At 44.5% G+C, this 18,293-nt stretch overlaps 1 protein-coding gene across 1 annotated transcript; it reads right to left on the reverse strand.

The window, feature by feature from the left end:
* Positions 1-3,052: 3,052 nt before the first annotated feature.
* On the reverse strand, positions 3,053-12,527 carry LOC125529391 (probable beta-1,3-galactosyltransferase 12). The gene is made up of 7 exons (XM_048693805.1): positions 12,007-12,527; positions 9,623-9,772; positions 9,454-9,536; positions 9,268-9,367; positions 8,951-9,064; positions 3,965-4,107; positions 3,053-3,669 (listed from the first exon to the last, which is right to left on the reverse strand). The coding sequence occupies exons 1-7, from the start codon at positions 12,447-12,449 to the stop codon at positions 3,572-3,574; spliced, it is 1,131 nt and encodes a 376-aa protein (XP_048549762.1). The 5' UTR covers positions 12,450-12,527; the 3' UTR covers positions 3,053-3,571.
* Between the last annotated feature and the right edge of the window lie 5,766 nt (positions 12,528-18,293).

Genomic DNA, 18,293 nt, shown 5'->3' on the forward strand with positions numbered 1-18,293 from the left:
GCAACGGATGCACTAGAGCTATAAATGTATGAAAGCTCAACAAAAGAAACTAGTGGGTGTGCATCCAACTCGCTTGCTCACGAAGACCTAGGGCATTTTGAGGAAGCCCATCATTGGAATATACAAGTCAAGTTCTATAATGTAAAATTCCCACTGGTATATGAAAGTGACAACATATGAGACTCTCTATATGAAGAACATTGTGCTACTTTGAAGCATAATATATGAGACTCGCTATATCATGGTGCTACTTTGAAGCACAAGTGTGGTAAAAGGATAGTAGCATTGTCCATTTTTATTTATTTTTTATTTATTTTATTTGGCCTTTCTTTTTTTCTTTTTTTTTGGCCTTTCTTTTTTTGGGGACAATGCTCTATTGAATGATGATCATCACACTTCTATTTATTTAGTGAAACTTGGAAATACCGGAGTGGTTGCCATGTTATTGGTGGTGAATGTCCTAGTCTTGGGCCGATGACGATGGCGAAGGCCTGGAGCGGGTCGACCAAATCCCATATGGAGTTGATGTTGACATCCGAAGAGTTGACGAGCGTCTCCAAGGCGGTAGCGATGGAGCGAGGGTCCTGGATGACTTTCAGTGGGGCGGAGCTTCCCACGGTGGGGTGGCCTTCGGCTCCCATGTCTAAGGTAGTCTCGGCATGGGTGCCGAGGCTGAGGATGACCTGCGAGAATTTTGGAGCGGTGATCCCTTCTTCGGGGGCGGCGACATCGAGGGCCTCCTCCGGGCACACTTCCTCGACCACCACGTCGAGGGTGACGTCGCTGAGTTCTTTGGGCTCCCCTCTCCTGCCACGTCCTTCTTCTTAGATCTTCTAGTTGAGGCTTTCTCCTTGGATTCCTTGACATAAAGCTGTGGTGGTCGAGGTGACTTCTCACACATGGCGATGATTCCCACGGTCGGTGCTAATGTTGACGTTCGAGAATCAACTTTTGACTAGAGGGTGTCCTTAGTAGTGTGGCCAGAAATTAGCGAGGGCATGTACAACAACCTTATATTGAAGGTCGTCATACACTCGACAAAGTGCCATGATGATGTTTTTTAAATAGGTTCATTAGACTCATGGGAGTGTAACCTGCGTCCTATGGGATGGTCGTCGAGAGTGGTGCCCGGGGCACGGGGCACTTAGAGTGCAACCGTTCCCAATGTCCCACGACTCCCGACTAGTCCAAGCCTTACAAGGTCCCTCGGACTCAGAGCTCTCGGCCTTCATTTGCGCTCTTGAAGGGGATTGGAAGGAGAGAGTGACCCTCCACTTAGTGTATTCATGTGAAATTGAGTGAGTTACATGCCCATGGGGTGCTTTATATAGCCTAGGAGTCCTTGACAAATGAAGTCTACCCTTGAGTAAAGAGGTCAGAAGGTAGAACTAGGTAACTTTCCATCATTTAGCCCATAGGGTTAAGGGGTGGGTTGTAGCCTATTAGAGGGAAAATCCCTACACTAGGAGGGGCCTTCTTACTTGGGCTTAGGCTTCTTTGCTCTTGTCTCCTCTTTGGACTTATTCTTTCTTGGGGTCTTCTTTCTTTGACTTACTTTGACTATTCTTCACTGGTGGTGTGGCACTCCACGTAGGACATAGGAGTGGCACTATAAGTGGGACTAAAATCCTCTACTGCAACATAACGAAACTATGGCAAAAAGAAAGTGACTAAGTACAGATATGCAAATATGGAGGACAAGCTCCATGGAACCCGTTATTAAAAAAAATCAAATTTCATAGTTTCATGGTTTCAAAAAGTTCAGAAAACAACCATACACCTATACACATATATAAGGGTGTAATGTATATGTGTGTAAAATTTCACGATGAAATACGTTGAATTGCAAGCTGCACAAAAAAATTCATGGACTTCAAGAGTAAACAGTGCATGTCATAAAAAGCCACATATTTGTTTTCCTTTTTTGTAGCTCTCATTTTAACATATTTGATCATGAAAATTTACACACATGTACATTACATCTATGATATATGTGTATTTTTCAGAGTTTTCTAAAACATAAAAGTATATTTTTCAAATTGTTCAAAATTTAGGCTCCATGAGCCCAAGTTCCATTTAGCATTTTTCGCAAATATGTAGATTCCAAGTCATATATGTTTAAATTGTAAGATGTAGAGATTTAGTTCTCATAGTTCGTGCCATTTGTAATCAAATTATAGATACAAAATATTCTATGATTGGATGCTCTATACTATACAAAATCCATGTGAAACATATGCATCACTTTTGTCTTATAATTATCTCATATTGTAGTTTTGGGTAGAAAATAGAATGAATAGACAAGTATTGCAGAAGGAATCAGGCTTTATGAAGGCGATGTCATAGCCTTGAACCAAAATAAAAATCGGTAAACAAAAATGAATGCCGATTCTTCTAGAAAAAAACTTGGAAGAATCATAGTACAGACTACATAGCAGTCTAGAATAAATGGAAAATGCCTATTTTTTATGCAAATTGTGCATTGTAAATAACAAAGCAAAAATAGATGACAATAAGAGAAAAGTTGGAGAATTATAGCATGGATGAGTCTGGAACAAAAGAGTTCATTGTTTTGATATTTGTGCACATTGTATAGTGGAGTATATACCATCCACTCCCTTGGAATAATCCAATGTAGTCAATATTCAAGCACTGCTCGGATTCACCACCTCTCTACAGTTGGATTGGGTTTATCCAACTGTCAATATTCGAAGATATTCTTATAGTGTATAGTGGTATGGCATTGTTTTGAGGTTGGTGCATATTGTGCATTGTACTTGAGCCCAAGCACAGAAACTTCTAGGTAGCACACATGGAAATAATCCAGTGTAGCCAAGAGGATATCCTACGGCCAGGACTGCTCGGATTTTGCCACCATTGGATCATGTTTATCCAACAGTCAATATGCAAAGCTATTCGTATTGCATAGTGGTATCAACATAGAACATCTAGCAATGAGTTTTTCCTCAAGAAACTTCAGCCTCACCAAAACACAAACACGTTATCATTGTCATCAAAATGGAATAGCACTATGACAATCAAGAGCACAGTATTAAGCACAAAATCTATAAGTAAACCAATAAAATCCTCCATCCAGCAATGGCTCAATGCTGTCAGGTACCTTAAGTACCTAAGCAACGAGCATAATTACAACCATCACAAGATGGGGCCAGACAACTGGAATCAGATGGCACCAACTATAAATAACCCTGATCATACTGTCAGGTGCCCAACCAACAGGACATAGCAACATATCACAGTGGTGTATGTACATCGGTGAACATCAACTATAAATAAGTATCCCCACTTGTGAATATAGCTGAACCTAACGCGGATGTTGTTTGCACGATCAATTGGTGGTATGCACTCAAATACCCCGCTGGTCTTGTGGTATCTTCTGCACGTGTCCTCCGGCAGCAAGAGGCTACAAAAAGATTGCTGTCCAAACAAGATCGGTGATACATACAACAATATAACTCCAGGCGATAATGAATCCAATTTCCCCATAAGGGAGACATTGGCATCCACACAATAGCCCATTCATGGGTCAATAACGTATCAGTATAATATTCTACTCTTCCTCCTCCACTTCAGGCGGTAATGTTGGGCTTTTTGAGCACAAAGTTGTGTTGTGCAGCTCCTTTATTTTCTCAATGGGGTTACAAGAGCCTGCAAATAAATAAGGAATGCTTTAACCATGTGTTGGAGTGTCAAGAATGGACTCGAGCCACAAAAGAAGGCATGAGGTGCGTCAATCAAAGACATTTTGCATTGTACAATCAGACCTTGATCTATACCGATAGGCTTGAGATATGAAGAACATTATAACGAAACTGAATAACGAATACATCTAGGTACAATTACACATAGAAATGAGAGATGGTAGCATAATTAGCAGTATGGTCATTCTCTCCTTCAGACGTTATGACTAATATTTTAGACAAGTAGTTCACCAAGGACATACCTGAACATATCTTGCTGTCCCATACAGCAATGGAGCTGGGAGTGCATGTGGAATCACACATTGCACGGTTGTCTTCATGATTTACATTCATGGCAAGCATCCATGAGCCAATAGTAACATCCTCATAATCAAACATCCTTAAACTGGGAAATGCATATAGTAAATCAACGACTATGTAAACATTTAAAACATAACAGTGGGAAAAAGATAACAGCCGATCAAGAAGATGTATTCAACTAAGGGAGCAACTAGGGGGAGGGTGACATCTGAGAAGTGATCAGGCATTCCCACATGACACGTGTCATGTGAAGGGCAACCCCTTGTCTTACCTATGGTTTTTCTTGGTTTTTTGTCTCTGCGGTTTAACTGCTGTATAGCTGGATTTTTTTTCCTTGGGTCTTTTACTTGAAAGCAACATTCGGAGTAGAGCGTGCTAACGGATAACACAGATTCACGATTTCTACTTTTGTATAGATAATGAATGGGAGACATAGGTTAAAATGCACATTCGTCGAAGGCAACATTCAGCATAGCAACCGCCATCGGTTGCACCAGCTCATAGCACCTTTGGCGCAGAATCATGACGCCCCTGACTCAAAAAGAAGATCACTAGAAATATGAATATATTTCCACCAAAGCATATCAAAACGGGGTCTAGCTTTAAAGATCTACATGAGAGATAGTGGAAACATCCATTACTGGATGCTCAGTTCAAACGTTGTTTTGTTTGTATTTTTGCTTCTGAACATAAAAGCACAAGAAAAAATTGGACGGCCTCCCCAAACAAACTAACCGTGCCCTCCATGCTCGCTATGTATCGTTGTTTTCTAGGTTCTGATGGTAGAATGGCATGCCGGAGACTTGGAGTGTAGGCTGACAGTTTTCCGACCACTAGGAGCCATTTTCCACCCTTATGTATATACTCTTTTTAGCAGCATGCCACATCTGCCTGAAATGGTGGATGTGCCGTTCACAATTCCCTGCTTGCAAGTTGCAACTCTCATACCATAGTGTTAATTATCTTGCCTCTGTGCGCCCCTTGGTTTTCCCCTGGAAGGGTCCCACCTTAAATATCTCTCTTATGTTCATGATTTTCTTTTTTCAGATCCACTCTCCACAACAGAACTAACTTGCGCAATAGGCTTCCCTAAAAAAACTTGCATAATGGGCTTGAAGCCTGGAATGCTTCATTGGAAATCAAAACCATAATTTAGTATTGATTATTGGCGTTAACATACCAGTAGAGGATCAATAAGGTTAAGCTTATGCCAAGTGTAAAAAGGGTCATGCTTATGTCCTTCAGTTGGTTCTTAACGTACAATACCAGATGGTAAGATTAATAATCTACTTGCCACCATGGCCAATAATAAACCGATACAATCACATTAGCAAGTATAAAGGCTATCACTGGGAGTTACTGCTTCTCCACGCATAAATTATCTTATATGTTTTCTCATTGTGAAGTACTAAAACAGAAAGCATGAGGCCGAACTTCTCTTATCACTGACAACTACTCCCTCTGTCCGGAAAAGGTTGTCCTTCAAATGGACGTATCTAGCATCAAAATATTTACTTTTAATGTACAAATTATGCCATTAGATTTGTCATTTGAAAGACAAGCTTGGGACAAGCTTTTCCGGACGGAGGGAGTAATTAACAAAGAAACTACTCAGATTCTTTTAATGTACAAATTATGCCATTAGATTTGTCATGAAAAATTATTTCAAAATATTTACTGACATATCCATATAAAAAGCAACAATGGAAGTTGTATCTTGGAGACTATCCATATCTAAAGTATCATATATTTTGGAACAGAGGGCGTAGGTTGGCTGTGTTCGTACTTGGTGGGTTCCTCACCACCACCGTACCAGATCATTAATGATGGATATGCACATGCGATTTGGAGAACCTTCTGTGCAAAATGGAGTTATCTGAGCACATGTGCATGCATGCCATCTATGATATGATTATCTGCAGCTTGCTGATCACATTCAAACTGGTATGCAGTTTTAAAAATTAGGAGCAATTATTTGTGCATGATGAATACGTCGCCAAACATAATGTTAGCTATAACCAACTGTATTTTGTGCATGATGGACTTCATATGGTTGATGTTATAAGGCCGTTCTGGTGTTTTGGCGGAAGACTGTTGGCCACTTGAGGTCAGGGTCTCTCCTGTTGAGAGTGCAAAACTTACCCTCCTATTCTCGCCTGAGGAGGTTGGTCGGGCGATTGCGCAGATGAAGGCTAGTTCAGCATCCAGGCCGGATGGCCTGCCGGTTGCTTTCTTCCAAAGGTTATGGGTGCAGCTTCAGCCGGTGATTATGCCGATGTTCCATGAATTCTATATTGGGACATCAGACATGTCCCGCCTGAACTTTGGTGTCGTTACCATAATCCCCAAAATAGTTGGGGCAACGGATATCCAAAACTTCAGGCTAATTACAGTGATTAATGTGCTACAACGGATTGTCTCTAAGGTGTGTGCGACGCAGTTTGCCCCGCTGGTGGAACGCCTCTCTCACCCCTGCTAGTCCGCCTTTCTGAAGTGGCGTCGTATTCATGGGGGAATTCTAACTCTTCATGAAATCATTCATGAGGTGAAGGTACAGTGCCAGAAAAGTGTATTCCTTAAGTTGGACTTCCAAAAGGCATATGACCCCCTTGACTGGTCTTTCCTTCGCTTAGTTCTTGAGCAAATGGGCCCGATGGCCGTTGGTGTTCCTGGATCATGCAGTTGATCAGAGCGGTAGCACCGCAATTAATATTAATAGGCAGGTTGGCCCCTACTTTAGGTCTTCTCATGGGGTGAGGCAGGGGGATCCTATCTCCCCTCTCCTCTTCAACCTGGCAGTTGACGCCCTTGTGGCCATCCTGGATAAGGCTAGGATGGCCGGCCACATCTCCAGTGTGGTTGGGCATATTGTCCATGGAGGTGGCGTTACTCACCTCCAATATGCGGATGACACCATGATCATGGTTGAGGGTCGGAAATTGATATCATTAACCTCAAGTTCCTATCCTCTGCTTTGAGGCCATGTCGGGACTTCAGATCAATTTCGATAAGAGTGAGGTTGTGGTATTAGGGTACTCTGTCAACGATCAGCAGCGGATTGCGGACAACCTTAATTGCAAGTTGTCCTCCTTCCCCATTGCGTAATTGAGGATGCCGCTATCTGATTCGAGGGTCCCCCTCTGGGAATTTGACCCACTTATGGGTCGTGTTGTGTCTAGGTCTGCACCATTGTGCGGTAGATTTACTTCCAAAGGGAGTAAATCCATGCGTATCGACTCGTGCCTTTCTAGTCTCCCCATGTATATGATGGGGCTATATATTTTGCCTGCAGGGGTGCATAGCTCCTTTGGTAAGAATCTATCGCGCTTCTTCTGGCAGGCGACTGATGGACGTCAGAAATACCATATGGTCAAGTGGGCTGATATTTGCTTGCCCAAGGACCTAGGGGTTCTAGGTATTCTTGTGTCCCGTCGCATGAACATGGCCCTTTTGTTGAGATGGGTTTGGAGGATCCTCAGAGAGGATGGGGCCTGTGGCTGCAGCTTATTAAAGCAAAGTATTTGCAGGACCGCCCACTTCTTGCCTGTGATCATAGGGAGGGATCTCAGTTCTAGAAGTCGATTAAGTCCATCAAGAATGAGATTCGTCTTGGGCTCTCTATCTCCATAGGCAATGGAGATGGGACCCTCTTCTGGCTGGACCCTTGGGTGGGTGGATCTCCACTCTGCAATGATTTCCCTGCCTTGTTTGCTATCTGTGCAGATCCGATGTTGTTGGTGTCCTTGGCCGCTCACAATGGGATTTGGAACGTCTTGTTCCGTCGCACATTCGGCCCAAGGAAACCATTGCTTGGGCCAGCCTTCGGGCAGCCCTTCCGTCGATGCTTCCGGATTATCCGGACGTCATATCTTGGTGCCTGACCCCTTCGGGGTTCTTCTCTGTTGGCTCAGCATACCACGCCTTGTGCCGGTGACCAATTCTTGCATGGACCACACCTTTGTGGAAAGTGCCCCTTCCTCTGAAGATCAAGATCTTCGTGTGACAGCTTTTGCGGGATCGCCTCCCATCGGGGACGGAGGTGATCAAGCGGAATGGGCTTGGCGATGGATTACATCCTCTTTGTGGTGTCCCCAGACTAGGACCCACATCTTCTTCGCCTGGTTAGCTGCTTGATTCTTTTGGTGCTTTGTTCGTGAGGCTCTGGGGCCTAACTGAGAGGCCCTGACCTGGCAGGGTTTCTCGAAAACTCATGCCAACCAGACAGATAGAAGGAGACGCCTCTTCTGGTTAGTGTTCGCAGCGATGACCTGGACCCTCTAGAAGATGTTTAACAAGATGGTTATTGAGAGGATCTTCTTACGGCAGGCCACAGACTATTCAAATTCTTGGCCTTTTTGCAGCACTGGCACCCGCTCTCTAGGCAGCGGGATCAGGACCAGCTTGGCAGCATGATGGACGCAATGACTGGCAGCTCGTCGTCTTGCCCCGACTCATAGCGACTGATCTATCGGCCACTTGGTGGCTTTTTTCCTCTTATTTTATTACGGCATGTTTGTGTTGTTGCCCCAACAAACGTATTTTCACTTTTCTCGCACTTGAGCTTGTTGTATGGACTTGGTGGTTGCTTTATCTATAAAGCGGGGCAAAAGCTTGTTTTGATAAATTTAACATGTTTGACTGAGTGCAAATTGTGAGTTCTCATTGCAACACAAGTGACCTAATCATGGGAAGCTTACATTTTGGTAGTTTAGTATTGTGCCATTGTTTATTTTAGATCTACTGCAACACGCTAGAACTAGGTTAGAAACATAAAGAATTCATCACTAAACAACTATGTAAGATGATAATATGTGCAAGAAACATCTGTTAACTCCTTGCCTCCTTGGTAATGTATATTATGTTCAGAGTGACGCAAGCTATCATACGCTTTCACTCTACAGGCCGGAAAAAAAAGATAAACAACTAACCTATCATTGTTTGTAGTAGCTATAGCTCCCACCACTTCTGAAGAAAGAGCATACAGTGAACCAGATGCATGCATGAAGTACTCATTACCTAATAATCCATATGAACTTTCATACCTGTCATGAAATAATAACATAATCAATGAACAAGATAGTTCAAAACCTTCATAGCTGAAATAACAATAGATGCCATGGATACTAGTATGACTTACATGGAAAACTAATTGGACTTGCATTGAAAACCAATTGCTTTTTCAGAAAAATTGACATATATGCAAATATGAATTTCGAAGTTAGAACCAATTCAAGTTTCCACTAACCATTTCATATTCGGATCACTGACAACCGGTCCCTTCTTCATGCAACCAATATAAGTCCGGTGATGAAGTCGGTCCTTTGCAAGGAGAGCAGCAAGTCTATCTGGCGCAGAAATGTGACATAATTACATATCACAGATCTAACTATCTAAACAACAGTTTTGATACATTGTAAATCACAAAATTTACCTGGGCGCAGATAGATAGTATCATCAGCTTTGACGTAAAATTCTGCGTGGAACATGTCATAAGCTGCTTTGAAATATGCTAACCTATCACATCAGCAATCAGTAGGTAAGATTTACAAGATGCAAGTTCACAGGTAGAAATACAAGATTACAGAGTGTACAGAGCTTACATCTTCTCTGGGGGCTTTGTACCCTCATCAGCATCAATAAACAAAAAGTCATGATACATGTCTACCTCTTTCTGAAGATCTGCCATTTTTTCTTTGTCCTTCGTCCTTCCAATGACAAACCTAAAAGATAAACCAAATCCATGTTCCAAACTGCAGGAGCAGTGGAGGGCCAGTGAGCATAAAAATGATTCAATGTATTCTTTACTATTAAAGCGTTAAAAGTAGGGGAACTGCAACCATGTAACCGATGAACGGATTTAATTAGAGATGACATGTTTCCATTTATAGGTAATAGTTACAGTGTGCTCAAACTAAAGTAACTAACCATTTTAGATAAAAAGATCATATAAGATAAGCTAGAAACGTTATTATAGTAAAAATTGGTGCTCTCAAAGTGATGAGAACACCCCAAATGAAATGCCTCCATCCAAAATGATGATTGAGGACATCCATAATGACATGCCTCCAACTCAAGTAGGGCCAATGACGATGGCATGTGCCAAACAACTCGAGCAATAGGTGAGTCTTCTCATACTTGAGTCTCCCGCTAATCTACATATGAATTGGATGCTATTTGGTACATCAACTTTGTCTATCCTTAGGTTTGAGAAGCTAAACACGGACAACAAAGAAGCTGAACAGGGAAGACATGCCCCCAGGCATGTCCTGGGTCTGGGTGTGCAGCAAGGTATCAGACAAACCAAAACGAATTTCAGCTGCCCAAGTGGCTTTTATAATGGGCGAAACACTTTGCACAATAGCTAGGGCTGAAGTAGAGAGTACAATTAAGAGGAGACAGCCTTTTTTGTAGTCAGACTTGTTTTAGGAAGAAACTAGTTGAGCTTTGCTCTCCTATCCTAGGGTTTTGACCATCCCCTCCACCTTAGTTCTTGCATTTCCTTGTGTTTGTAAGAATTGAAGAGTCTCTTCCGGTGGAAATCGAGATGTCCATCAACTGTTTTGTTGGTTGAGTTCACTGTCAAAGGCTATCACATTGGTGTGTGTTCTTGACATTTGGTTCATCAGGCAAAGCAAGTTATCCTTTCCTAGCGTGAAGATCAGGCCAAATCCGGGGGCCTTCCCCATCACGAAGAAACATGCTGAGCCCTATCAGAACAGGTTACGGTTAATATTAAATTATATGTCCACCAATAGTATACATCCCTTTCTAGTAATGCATGTCAGTCAATACAATTATACAACAATTCAAGTATAGTTTCAAGAGAAGTAAATAGCCATACTTAATGAAAGCACTTTCTAAAATATGGAAGTTCTTTATCATGATAAAACCTCATATATATCCACAAGCAGACGACAAAGAAACATGGCAAATAAATCCTGCTAACCAAGACGCCAACACAGTTTTACATTTAAAGCGCCGAAAATGAAGTTTGTTAACTGGTGTATTTTACAATTTTGTATCAGGTCACCTTGCTTTTTAATGTTTATTACATCGCTTGGTCACAAAGCAATCGATTGCATCTGAATTCACTTGATAAGAGGAAAACAATTTGTAGGAACCAGGTCCCCGCTGGCTTTAGAATACAGCAATATGGGAATTAACGGGTTGTCCAAAGTAAAGGACCAGCTAGTGGATAGCTGGGCTGATTATGAATATGAGGCCACATAATTGGTGACCCAGCTTTTTCCCTTTCGAGAATCAGTGGCATTTGCAGGTTGGTGACTGCTTACTTCAATCGGCGGGTCTTTTTTACTCTTCGTGTACAATTGTATAAATTTCAGGGAAGTTCTAATATGTTCCAGTTCATAATGTGTGTGCATATTAAAAAAAAAGATATGCTCAGATATGGGGCGTAAATTTGAAATTCCACTTATAGCTTGTGAATATTCTGCTACATAAATCAAATGATGGAACTGCAGATTGGTATTGCATCAGAGTTTTCAAGTCTCACCTCATTTGGTCACATGGAATGTAGGTCAAGTTACCAATAATTCACAGAAGAAATTTCCAATCTTAAAATACTACTAGTTCTACAAATAATGTGAGCAAAAAAAGGTATATTTGCCTAACTGCCAAAGCCAAACTGGGAAAAATGAGCCAGTGCTGAAGATGGTAAGACCCATTCCAACCCGCACTGCTACCAATCAAACCAGAAAATATAAGATTGCAACAAACCATTCACAAAAATTACATCAATTTACTGGTTATTAGTACAGCCATAGTACGGAGTGGGGATAATTGGTGATTCAAAATTCAAACAGATCTCGCATTAGTCGAAGCTTCGTAGAGCAATGCAGGTGAAAGCAACTATAGGCATCGTCTTATGAGATCCACATGAAGGTATAAGCTTCTCTAGCAGCAAACTACAGCAAAAAAACATCTAACCAGATCCAAGTAGGATGAATGGAGAATCATATGGAACCTTACGACGCCTTCAGGGTTTGGCGGGAACCAGGTGGCACGGAGCGCAGCACGGCGGGCGGCGGATCCGAGCTCAGTGTGGACGCCAACGACAGCGAGCACCTTTTCTCTGTCGCCGGCTGAGTAGTTCCCGGAGGAGGCGAGGAAGGAGCGTAGGGAGTCCTCGGCGCGGCCACAGCGGAAGGCGACGGAGTCGGGAGGCGACTGGAGTGGCACAGGGCGGCGGCTAACGGACACGGCGAAGGAGAGGGAGGCCACGGCGAGTAGGAGGCAGACGACGGCGAAGGGGAGGAGGAAGCGGTGGGGGGAAGCGGCGGAGGCAGGGGAGGAGGGAAAGCTGGAGGGGACGTATGGGCGGCGCGGCTTCGCCTCGTCGTCGGAGCGGTGGTAGGGGAGGACGTCTTCGTCGTGGTGGTGGCGGTGCTTCGGGTGGTGGAGCGGCATTAGGTGGGACTTTGGAGAAGAAGGACCGAGGGTTTTCGGAGGCTGATGAGTTCGTATGATCTGATCTCGATCTGTATTAAGATCAGTGCAGTGTTCAGCTCAAAAAAGAAAAAGACCAGTGCAGTGTTTGCTTTGGGTTCAAGTAATGCTTACCGACAATAAAATTGAGTACATAATCAGAAATAAAGATATATTATACTCACTCCGTTCATAAATTACTGTCATAAAAAATATGAAGTACCTGTCTTTCTGGGCTCCTCACACATAAAGAGCATTTCGAGACGTCCGTCCCATGATGGCGTGCCGTGGGGGCCTCTTGGGGATGCTTCGAGCCATCCGACCAGGCTGGGCGGTCCATGACGGATGGACCGTAGGGCGCGCTTAGGACCACCGTCATTGTACGGCCTTCGTCGCACAACTACCCGCTCGCAAAGGCCTAGCTAGGCCCGCCTGTCAGCGTCCGCCATCAGTAATCCGGCTGGTCCAATCGCGGCAGGCAGGGTGTGCGTTGCGCCTGCTTGCGCTGGCTCACTGCGGGGGCCTCTCCGGGGTACTCCGAGTCCTCCGATCTGCCCGGACGGTGTGGACACGGACAACCCGGCTGGGTGGTCCATGACGAGTGGACCGCGTGGCGCGTCTGAGGCTATTGTTATTCGACCCCTCCCTCAGGTGGGTCGTCCGGGGTGCACGCTCGCGGGAGCCTTTTAGCGTGCTGGCCCGCACGCGAAGGGCCAGCTGAACCCGCATGTTTGCGTCCTCGCCCCGTACCGAGTTGGTCTGGCCGTGACAGGAGGTGATGCGGAGCATCCCAAGGTCATCCCCATGGACCTATCATCGTCTCACCAAGTTCCAAGTGGACTCATGACACAAGCACGTGCAAGAGCTCTCGAAACCGAGGTGACATCTCTCCTCTCGCAATTCCTCTTTGAAACACATGAGACATGGCTACTACTTCAAACGGAGACACTTTGTATACTCAAGTACCAAGGAGTTAGACATGAAGAAGCTAAGGAGCAAGGTGAATCGGAGGAGGAAGACGAACGCGAAGACGAAGAAGAGAAAAACAAGACAGAAGATGCCCGGATGATCCGGACCGCCGTCCGGACGATCCGGCCCCAGCCCGGACGATCCGGACCGCCGTCCGGACGATTCGGCCCCAGCCCGGACGATCCGAACCCTGCCCAAGATGATCCGGCTACAGCGCCCAAATCTACATTAGGCCTCCCCGCAAAGCCGGACGGTCCGGACCGACTCCCGGATCATCCGGACCCTCCCGGACGTCTGGGCCATCTCCCGGTCATCCGACCCCCCTCGACGGCTGCGACACATCCGAACGATCTGGACGGCCACCCGGATCATCCGGACCCCTGACACCCGGATCATCCGGGCCACCATCCGGACTACCACCTGCGTGTGCGTTTTGGGCTGAAGCCCATGTACCCTTCCGTCCCCCTAGCCTATATAAACGCCTCCACCTCCACTTTTCTAGGGACAGCAAAGGATAGCTCATTTTAGAGATAGATCTTTGCTCACCCACTTGATACATACTCCATTGGAGACTGAGGCCTCCGTGGAGAAGATCCCAAGTGGATTCAAGACCCTGCAAGGGAAGATCCCCTCATGGATTTAAGACCCTGTCTCCAGATCTGAAAGAACTATTGCCTCTTGTATCGTCCTTTGTTCCGTTTCAATCTTGTATCACTCTTTGTGTTCATGGATCTAGCACATGTGTGATTGTTCTCGTTGATTTGAGTGTTTCCCCTCGTGTTTCCCCTCGTGTATTCGTCGTGTTCTTCGTAGGATCCCCGGCATTTCATGAAAGATCGGACCTAGGGTTTTCACCCTACATCATCTTGGTATCATGACCCTTGGTTGATAACGAATTTGGAGCCCCTACCCCTTGCTTTTCTAGCCTAATTTTGTTGATTTTGTCCCAATTTCGAAAATTCCCCACAAAAATAGCCCCAATTTTTTTGTGATTTATTGGTATGATGAAGTTTTGTTGATTTTGATCTATGGATTCTTTGTGTTGCAAATGGACCTCACCTTTCCCCGCCATCTCCACCACAAAATCCATAAAAAATCCTCGAAATCTATGAATTTCTCCCCATTTTCGAGGTCATCCCGAGCCTCACCCGCGCGCAGTTAACCTGCCTGGATCATCCGGACCAAGTCCCGGATCATCCGGACTCGCCCGGATCATCTGGCTTCCACTGTCGAAACTGCATTTTCTGCACTTTTTCTACACCGCCATTTCCGCCACCGCATTACCACTTCGACCTCCACCATCCCACTTCTGCTAACCCCTCGCCACCATCCCACTTTCGCTAACCCCTCGCCACCATCCCACTTCCGCTAATCCCTCGGCATACCCAACCGTAGCACCGCTTTCCGCTACCACCATTTGGCCATTTGCTTTGAGAATTTGAGTTGTGGTTCTCCGTTTCCTAGGGTGTTTTGGCTAACTAGGAACGGTTCGGCTTCGACATCACCACCGCTCATCTTCGCCAACGACTCGACATCGACAACACCCCCTTCACAATCTTCACACCCTCGACCATAATCAAGGATGGTAACTTCAACGACACTTTTGTGTACTCCTTGCCATTGCATTGATAACCCCATAGCCAATTTTGCGTCACTTTCCTATCGAGACTAGCCATTGAGTATTGCCGGCAACGTTACTTGTGCACACTAGTGATCATTGCATATCTCACATCATCTTGGTATCCGTATCTTGGTATCATCTCTTGTGTCACAAGGTTGTCATCGCATATACACAATAGTTATCTTGGTTTGTCCAGTTTTGCATAAGTGGCCAACAAAAGAGATCAAAAGAGAAAGAGCCAACAAGCTTTTAAGCAAAAGAGAAAGAGAAGAAAAGAGCTTTTAAGCAAGAACCATAGCATCATACTACATTAAGATTGTCATATTCGATCATCTTGGATCATATCACCGGGACATCATACATATAGCATACTTGGGATAAAAGTCCTTGCATTTTTGCTTTGTAGGTTGTTGATACGTCCATTTTGCATCATGTTTTCTTACTGTTATTTATAATGTTTTTATCCATAATAATGCTTTTTGGAGTAATTCTAATGCATTTTCTCTCATAATTTATAAGGAACACACCAAGAGGGAGAATTCCAGCAGCTGGAAATCTGGACCTAGAAAAGCTACGTCAGGCCACCTATTCTGCACAACTCCAAATGAGCTGAAACTTTACGGAGTTTTTTATGGATTATTTGAGAAATACTGGAGCCAATAAACACCAGAGAGGGGCCACCAGGTGGGCACAACCCACCTGGGCGCCCCCGGCCCCCCCGGCGCGCCCCTGAGGCCTCCGTGGAGAAGATCCCAAGTGGATTCAAGACCCTGCAAGGGAAGATCCCCTCATGGATTTAAGACCCTGTCTCCAGATCTGAAAGAACTATTGCCTCTTGTATCGTCCTTTGTTCCGTTTCAATCTTGTATCACTCTTTGTGTTCATGGATCTAGCACATGTGTGATTGTTCTCGTTGATTTGAGTGTTTCCCCTCGTGTTTCCCCTCGTGTATTCGTCGTGTTCTTCGTAGGATCCCCGGCATTTCATGAAAGATCGGACCTAGGGTTTTCACCCTACATCATCTTGGTATCATGACCCTTGGTTGATAACGAATTTGGAGCCCCTACCCCTTGCTTTTCTAGCCTAATTTTGTTGATTTTGTCCCAATTTCGAAAATTCCCCACAAAAATAGCCCCAATTTTTTTGTGATTTATTGGTATGATGAAGTTTTGTTGATTTTGATCTATGGATTCTTTGTGTTGCAAATGGACCTCACCTTTCCCCGCCATCTCCACCACAAAATCCATAAAAAATCCTCGAAATCTATGAATTTCTCCCCATTTTCGAGGTCATCCCGAGCCTCACCCGCGCGCAGTTAACCTGCCTGGATCATCCGGACCAAGTCCCGGATCATCCGGACTCGCCCGGATCATCTGGCTTCCACTGTCGAAACTGCATTTTCTGCACTTTTTCTACACCGCCATTTCCGCCACCGCATTACCACTTCGACCTCCACCATCCCACTTCTGCTAACCCCTCGCCACCATCCCACTTTCGCTAACCCCTCGCCACCATCCCACTTCCGCTAATCCCTCGGCATACCCAACCGTAGCACCGCTTTCCGCTACCACCATTTGGCCATTTGCTTTGAGAATTTGAGTTGTGGTTCTCCGTTTCCTAGGGTGTTTTGGCTAACTAGGAACGGTTCGGCTTCGACATCACCACCGCTCATCTTCGCCAACGACTCGACATCGACAACACCCCCTTCACAATCTTCACACCCTCGACCATAATCAAGGATGGTAACTTCAACGACACTTTTGTGTACTCCTTGCCATTGCATTGATAACCCCATAGCCAATTTTGCGTCACTTTCCTATCGAGACTAGCCATTGAGTATTGCCGGCAACGTTACTTGTGCACACTAGTGATCATTGCATATCTCACATCATCTTGGTATCCGTATCTTGGTATCATCTCTTGTGTCACAAGGTTGTCATCGCATATACACAATAGTTATCTTGGTTTGTCCAGTTTTGCATAAGTGGCCAACAAAAGAGATCAAAAGAGAAAGAGCCAACAAGCTTTTAAGCAAAAGAGAAAGAGAAGAAAAGAGCTTTTAAGCAAGAACCATAGCATCATACTACATTAAGATTGTCATATTCGATCATCTTGGATCATATCACCGGGACATCATACATATAGCATACTTGGGATAAAAGTCCTTGCATTTTTGCTTTGTAGGTTGTTGATACGTCCATTTTGCATCATGTTTTCTTACTGTTATTTATAATGTTTTTATCCATAATAATGCTTTTTGGAGTAATTCTAATGCATTTTCTCTCATAATTTATAAGGAACACACCAAGAGGGAGAATTCCAGCAGCTGGAAATCTGGACCTAGAAAAGCTACGTCAGGCCACCTATTCTGCACAACTCCAAATGAGCTGAAACTTTACGGAGTTTTTTATGGATTATTTGAGAAATACTGGAGCCAATAAACACCAGAGAGGGGCCACCAGGTGGGCACAACCCACCTGGGCGCCCCAGGCCCCCCTGGCGCGCCCTGGTGGGTTGTGGCCTCCTCGGCCCACCTCTGGTGCCCATCTTTTGGTATATAAGTGGTTTTGACCTAGAAAAAATAAGGGGAGGAATTTCGGGACGAAGCGCCGCCGCCTCGAAGCGAAACTTGGGCAAGAGCACTTTTGCCCTCCGGCGGAGCGATTCTGCCGGGGGAACTTCCCTCCCGGAGAGAGAAATTATTGTCATCATCATCAACAACAACTCTCCCATCTTGGGGAGGGCAATCTCCATCAACATCTTCACCAGCACCATCTCATCTCAAACCCTAGTTCATCTCTTATATTCAATCTTGTTACCGAAACTATAGATTGTTGCTAGGGGTGAGTAGTAGTGTTGATTGCATCTTGTAGTTGATTACTATATGGTTTATTTGGTGGAAGATTATATGTTCAGATCCATTTGGTGGAAGATTATATGTTCAGATCCATTACTATATGGTTTATTTGGTGGAAGATTATTTGTAGTCACCTTCGTTCTTGAGGTCACGTGATAAATCATGTTGCAAGTAATCATGTGAATTTGATACGTGTTCGATATTTTGATAGTATGTATGTTGTGATTCCCTTAGTGGTGTCATGTGAACGTCGACTACATGACACTTCACCATATTTGGGCCTAAGGGAATAGATTGTGGAGTAGTAAATAGATGATGGGTTGCGAGAGTGACAGAAACTTAAACCCCAGTTTATGCACTATTCCATAAGGGACCGATT

The sequence above is a fragment of the Triticum urartu genome, unplaced genomic scaffold (genome assembly GCF_003073215.2).
Source record: "Triticum urartu cultivar G1812 unplaced genomic scaffold, Tu2.1 TuUngrouped_contig_5571, whole genome shotgun sequence".
NCBI lineage: Eukaryota > Viridiplantae > Streptophyta > Magnoliopsida > Poales > Poaceae > Triticum > Triticum urartu.